This window comes from Falco naumanni, chromosome 12 (genome assembly GCF_017639655.2).
Source record: "Falco naumanni isolate bFalNau1 chromosome 12, bFalNau1.pat, whole genome shotgun sequence".
In the NCBI taxonomy this organism is placed as follows: domain Eukaryota; kingdom Metazoa; phylum Chordata; class Aves; order Falconiformes; family Falconidae; genus Falco; species Falco naumanni.
Window position 1 is genome coordinate 32,752,603 of NC_054065.1, and position 6,827 is coordinate 32,759,429.

Here is a 6,827-nt window from a genome sequence, read left to right on the forward strand (position 1 = left end):
ATGTTTTGTACCCACCTTATAGCTTCAGGGACTGGATTATAACCTATAGAAAAGAAAGTGTCTTTCACAGGTTACCTCTCTTTGCTGAAATATTTGCAAGTAGTTAGATATCAGGATCTTTAATCAAACCTCTAACGACCCAGGTTTGTGCCTAGGACTGCTGGGACCTTTTTTCCATTAGTGCCTTGTCTCTTTCTTCCGTAAGGTGCTTTGTCAAAGCAATCTGCTCTTCTAGCAGGCGAATATTCTCCTTTTTCTGACTTTGTCGCTCAAGATCTCTGAGAACTCCACTGTGCAGCCTCTGAAAACAAAGGGACAGGGTTTATCACAGCCTGTTGGATGCTGTATGTGATTCATCCCCACCCAGGCTCCAGGATTAATCCCTCCTGCAGGGCTGTTCTCCATGCTGCCTTTGCAAGTTCTCTGCCACCACCTGTAGATACAGCCACCTAACATGGTTTGAATCTAAAACTACAGGAGCATATAACCAATATCAAGTTTATGATACTACACCAAAAAGTGCTTTATTTGTAAGCACTTCAGATGGGTGAGATTACTAAGCAGTAAAGCTCTCACACAAATAAATGCTAAGTACCTGTAATTCCCATGCCATGCAGGATTGACATTATCTATAAAATCCTGTTACCTCTGCTTTAAACCTTTACCAAATGGAATTAACCCCCCCAAAACTTCTCTGCTTGGAGAGGATTTGGTGACAAAGGGGAGGGATCAGCTGGGAACCAGTGGCTCTACTCCAAATGTGCACCTCTCAGGACAGGTGAGGCAGCAGAGTGATGTCAGTGGAGGGGTGATGAGATCAGACACAGGATGGAGGAGATGGCAATGCTGATGCTAACTCTGGAAGGAAACAGGACCATATGAAGCGTTTAACTGATTGTATACATGACATACAGCTGAGATACAGTTCTCTGGCAACTTCAACGGACCAAAGCTGGTGCTGCTGCCATCCCTCCCACGCTCCCCGCACTGCTTATCCCACCCCAGGGTCAGACAGCTCAGCCAGCAGAAAACAACTCTCTTTTTCTCTCCTTCACAAAGCACGACATATTCTCTGCCAATTTAACTCCCTGAGCAGGCTAACCAAAGACAAGTGCTACCGCAAAGAAGAACATGGGATCCCCAGTTCACTTTGGTGGTTTGGCTTGGCCTCCTCGGGCAGGTGATACGTTTTTAGATATTCAGACACTTCCTAGATTTCAAAGCAATAGTCACAAGCTTATCAGAAAATACGATACCCAAGGACAAAAATATTATAAATGAGTAAAAACATGAAACAGTTGTCGAGGGCCAACCCTAGCTCACGTCTGAATCAAGCTGTGTGATCACAGTCATGTTTTAGCTCAACTAAAGATGAGAACCTTCAGTTAAAAGTTAAATTTAGTTAAAGCATTATCTACCTGCCTAATTTACCAACTCATGCTCAGCTTGGACTCAGGAATGAGAAAGGTTTCACAGGTACCAAGGTTAGCCACTGGATACTGGAGATATGAATAAATTATTTAGCCTAATGGCAAAAAAAGATGAATAATTTATTTGACCTGTTTGAATGATGCCAAAATGCACCTGCAAATAATTCATTTGAAAGCTGACCCTGAAGTCATTTTAGATGTTTGTGATTATTATTTGACAAGTTCTCACAGGGTTTTACTCCTCACCTAGAATGCCAATAACTGCACATTTCCAAGGCAATTATTTCTCCTGTCAAGATTAAAATAGAACGGTTTTGTTTAAGAAATATTTTATCTTGCTAAGAAAACGCACAGACACGTATGTCAGCCAATAATCAAAGCTGTCTCTGGAAATGAATCTAATCCTTCCCATCAGCTTCCATCAGCTGAATTCTGGTTACAGATTAGTAATCGCTAAAGACAATGTTCATAAATTTATTATCTCATTACTGTTAGTTAATAAAAATAAACAAAAAATGTGGGGAAATACGCTGTAACTGAACAATTACATCAGGAATGTCATTCTTTTTCCTTCACAAAACACAGCTATTCTGCAATGCATTTAGTTTGAAAATGCACAGTTTGGAGAAGACACCTTTATAATTTGAGTATCACGAGTGACAAAAAGCCATGAAAAAGTTAATGTCACCTTCCTCTGTTCTCAGAAGTTAGGCCTGCTGGTCTTCTGCATCAGTTTAGTTAAATGTGCACAAGCTCAAATCACTTTGTGCCTGGCATATTAATTTATAGAAGTCAAAAATTTATTAGCCTGTATAAAGATAAACCCGAAATAATCCCTACACCAGGACTGCAGAATATCCACGTTACTTATTTCCATTACATTCCCTGACTTGAACGTGAAGAATTATAAAGATAAAATCTCAGATTTCATTTATAAAAGATAAGCTTTGAGCCTTAGTGCTTCTGAATAGCAATTCAAAATTAAGTTAAACTCATTGCTGAAAAAAAAATAATCTACAAGTAGTAAGGCTTCATTTCTGCAACAGCAGCATCTTGAGGAATGCTAATAGCCCTGCAAACAGCAACAGATTAGCATCAGATTCAGCTTTTGGGGAGATCACCTCTAATTCTAGGGGACTGGTTTGCAAATCCATCCCCACAGGTACAGGCCAACAGGCACCTATGAACTCATGAGTTCCTCATGCAGAGCTCACAGGCTGTGCCCAGGCCCAGCGTTAGGAAGGACAGCAAAGAATAGATACTGGATCTGTCCCCCAACACTCCCAAAAGGTTTTGTAGCTGACCAGCTGGATCCTTTGACCCCTCCATCTCTAGGACACTCAGCAAAACTGCCTATCTGCTGGCAGCCCGACAGCAGAGACAGCAAGTTACAACGGACCCATGGGAAGAAAGCTGCCCACTGCTGTCTTATGTGGGAGACCTAGGGAGACCCGGGCAGAGGCTTGCAGCAGCGACCTGAGGTGTAACAACCAAAACAATTTAACATTATTTTGCAAACTGAGCAACAGCTACAGCAAGGAGCAACAGGAACAGCAAGGAGCTACAGCAAGGAGAACAGGCAAAGGGTGGCAAGTCCCCGTTTTCCTCCTGGTATCCGTAGAAATACATGGTGTGACCAGAGGGCATTAACCATATCAACTCATCAGCTGATCCACCACCCCTTTTACTAGAGACATACACACTGGTAGAATGCACACTGTAAACTTGGGAGTTGCGCCCTTAATTTACCCATGATTTGCACATGAGTTACAACACGGTCTCTACATACCAGGGGACTGCTGGCTGGCTCAGCACAGATCCTGACCAGGTACTCAGTGTTTAGGATCCTGACCAGGAACTCGGGTGTTGAGTTTCACATTCCTTGTTCAGCCTGTTGCCCGAATACGTAGAACCCACTCTGACAGTGGCATTACTCATTCACCCATAGACTGTTTTATGCCTGTTACCCCTATAGAATATGGGTGTTTTGTAAACAATTTATTTTCACAGCCTCTCTATGAGATGAAGGAGAGAGATCAGCCAAAAATCAAAGTCAAAAACACCCATTAAGTTTAGGTGTCTCACTGAAACACCCAAGGGTGATTTTTTTTTGAGAGCATGCGTTGTCCTGCAGCACATGCTCAAAGCACAGCTCCCATTTGCTCCAGCTGTAGTTTAGGAGCACTGAACACATATTCCTGCCAGACCTTCGGTGGCTCAAGGCAGGCACACTGAATTAGCTAGCAACCACCTACAAAAATCTGAGTTTAAGCGATCTAACCTGCACATATGTCAGCTCTGGCAAATGCAGAGCCATTCCCTGTTGCCACTCCAAGAGACCAGCCTTCCTCTTTTTGCTACTACGGCCTGTGCCAGTGTTTTCCAACTTCTGCACAAATTAACCTGCCTCTTTCCTTACCACATCAGTCTCCTCCTCCAAGGTCCATCATTCTCAAGCACTGACAGAGACGATCTCTTGAGGGAAAAAAATGTAATTCTGTAATTACGGACTGCATCATAAAGCCCATGCAACAGCTGGCTGAGCTGGGGTACGGACTAGCAACTTGAACTCGGGTGTCTGGTAACTTCAGACTTTTAACAACAGTCATTTAACATAGGCTTTTTTTGTGTGCATTTTCTAGATTTTTTTTTTCTAAATAAGGGAGGAAAAACCAGATGTGTGCCCTCACATCAGTATCCAACCGGCTCATCGGCAGGGTTCAAACCAGCACACTCCTTGCCCAAACTTCTGTCACGCAACATACCCATTCTGCAATCACACAACCGCCAGGCCTGGGCAGGACTTCTTTGTACAGGGCCTCACCACTGTGTGACCCAACACCTTCGGCTGTGGGGCTCCTCGCACACAGGGTGCCTGCCAGGAATTACCTGAATTTGGTAAATGTAGCACGGAAAACTTCCCCATTTAATTATCACCTGGTGTTTCTGTTAGCTTGCACTCGGCCTGAGCTGCCAGCACCAAAGGGAGCCAGGGCAGGCTGCACGCACAGCACCGCGCTGCTTGCCCTCCAGCGGCAGGCACCTGTGCGGCTCAGGAACAGCACAGCACAGGCACTGCCAGAGGGACAGGCACCAGTGGGAGAGCTTGGCCGGACAGAGCAGAGTCCTAGGAATGCTGCCAGGGCAGTGCCCTTGGGCCCAGCATGTGCAGGACGACAACCTCCCTGCACCCCCACACCCCAGCTGCTGCAGAGGGCGAGGAGTCAGCCTCTGCTGAGCCTGTCCTACCTCACCCTGGAGCTCCCAGCTGCTACTCACCCCTGACGGGTAAGGGACGGGATGAGCAGCTACGTGAGCATGGAAAGGCCAATGCCAGGGCAGGAAAAGGTGGGGAAGGGGTAGTTCCTGGAGAGAGAAATGCCAGGGGCAGAGCAGGGGAGGCAGTGCCAGCAGGGCACCGCTCCGGCCCCTGAGCTCTGGGCTGGGCGCACCCGAGTGCCTGAAGCCCCCACTTTCAGGCAGGGCACAGAAGGCGGCAGTGGGGACCCAGCTCCCTGCCGGGCACATAAGGCCTGTCTTTGGGTGCAGGCAGGGGCAGGGCAGTGAGGGCAGGAGGGCAGGCAGGCAGGGCGCTGCAGGCAGGCAGGAAGGTGGGCAGGCGGGCAGGGTGCTGTGGGCAGGCAGGCAGGCACACGGGCAGGCAGGCTGCTGCAGGCAGAGGGGCAGGTGGGTGGCCAGGGTGCTGCAGGCAGGCATGGTGGTGCAGGCATGCAGGCAGGACGCTGAGGGCAGGCAGGCAGGCAGGCACTGCGGGCAAAGCAGGCAGGCAGGGTGGGCAGGGTGCTGCGGGCAGGAGGGCAGGCAGGCAGGATGCTGCGGGCAGTGTGCTGCGGGCAGGCAGGGCGCTGCAGGCAGGCAGGGCGGGCAGGAAGGCAGGCAGGGCAATGCAGGCAGGAGGGCAGGCAGGTGGGCAGGGCAGGCAGAAGGGCAGGCAGGGCGCTGCAGGCAGGAGGGCAGGTAGGCGGGCAGGGCGGGCAGAAGGGCAGGCAGGCAGGGCGCTGCGGGCAGGAGGGCAGGCAGGCGGGCAGGGCGGGCAGGAGGGCAGGCAGGCAGGGCGATGCGGGCAGGAGGGCGGGCAGGAGGGTGGGCAGGGCGGGCAGGAGGGTGGGCAGGGCGGGCAGGAGGGCAGGCAGGAGGGCAGGAGAGCAGGCAGGCAGGGCGCTGCGGGTAGGAGGGCGGGCAGGGCGGGCAGGAGGGCAGGCAGGCGGGCAGGCAGGCGGGCAGGCAGGGCGCTGCGGGCAGGAGGGCAGGAGGGCGGGCAGGAGGGCAGGCAGGCGGGCAGGCAGGCGGGCAGGCAGGGCGCTGCGGGCAGGCGGGCGAGGGCTGAGCCACGTGGGGAGGCTGCGGCGCCCGGACCGGGCAGGGTGCGAGGGGCGGGGTTTGGGGCGCGCAGGGGTGGGGCGCCAGGTGAGGGCGGGGCCCCGGCCTGACACCTCGGGCCTGGCCTCAGGTGAGGGGCGGGGCCGGGGCCTGCCTTGCCGGGGGCGGGGCCTGGGGCGTGGGGGCGGGGCCTGGGGCCCCTCTCGCCCCTTCCCCTCCGCCCCCACCCCCACCCGCGGCGGGGCCCACTCACCTCCCGCTCCCACCGCTGCTGGATGTGCACGGCCGCCACGGTGGCGGCGGAGAGCAGCGCGGTAACGGCCAGCACCGCCCGGGAGCTCCTCGACATGGCCGGCGACGGCGGGGCGGGCGGCGCGTGCCCGAGCCGTCTGCTCGCCGCGGGGGGAAGGGCCGGGCCGGGCGGGGCGGGGGGGGGCAGCGGAGCGGAGGAGAGCCCCGCCCCCAGCCGAGCGCCGAGCGCCTCGAGCCAGCCCAGAGCAACCGACCGCCGATGCGGGGCCGGGCCGGGCCGAGCGATGCCCCGTCCCGTCCCCTGCCGCGGGGCGATAGGGCCGGGCCGCTGCTCCGCGGCGGCGGGTGAGGGGAAGGCGGCCGGAGCGCTGTCCCCCGCCGCCCCCCGGGGCTCCCCGGCTCTCCTGCCCGGGGATTGGGGCGCCTTCGCGACCCACGGGCCGGCCGGGCCTGCGGCGGGGAGCGGCCCGCGGCCTCGCCGTGTACCTGAGGGCTGAGGCGAGGCGAGGCGCGGCCCGGCCGGGTGGCGGGCAGGGGTCCTGCGGGCAGCGCTGCCATCGCCTGCCCCGCTGGGCCCAGCCCCTCGCCCTGCCCCGGCCGGGCGCCTGCGGCCCTCGGGCCAGAAGCGCCGGTGTGGGCGGGTAAAGCGGGGCCCTCGCCCACTGGCGGCGCCACCGGAGGAGCCCCGGCGGGGGGAGGGCGGCCGGCCCGTCCGTGCCTGCCGGAGCCTTTCCCGGGTGGCTGTTCTCTACCGGAGCTGCCCGACGCCCTGCTCTTGGGTTTCCAGTGGGCTTGCAACTCTGG

The 6,827-nt window shown here is 55.0% G+C and overlaps 1 protein-coding gene across 1 annotated transcript; it reads right to left on the reverse strand.

Annotated features, from left to right (window-relative positions):
- Positions 1-147: 147 nt before the first annotated feature.
- Positions 148-6,212, reverse strand: LOC121095987 (protein PET117 homolog, mitochondrial). Its single transcript, XM_040611410.1, has 2 exons — positions 6,025-6,212; positions 148-301 (listed from the first exon to the last, which is right to left on the reverse strand). The coding sequence occupies exons 1-2, from the start codon at positions 6,118-6,120 to the stop codon at positions 152-154; spliced, it is 246 nt and encodes an 81-aa protein (XP_040467344.1). The 5' UTR covers positions 6,121-6,212; the 3' UTR covers positions 148-151.
- Positions 6,213-6,827: the final 615 nt, after the last annotated feature.

Bases quoted from the DNA above. Each gene is read 5' to 3' on its own strand.
- LOC121095987 (XM_040611410.1), bottom strand. From the start codon at position 6,120: ATGTCGAGGAGCTCCCGGGCGGTGCTGGCCGTTACCGCGCTGCTCTCC. The intron at 302-6,024 runs GTGAGTGGGCCC...CTTTGTTTTCAG, and splicing joins AGCAGCGGTGGGAGCGGGAG to AGGCTGCACAGTGGAGTTCT.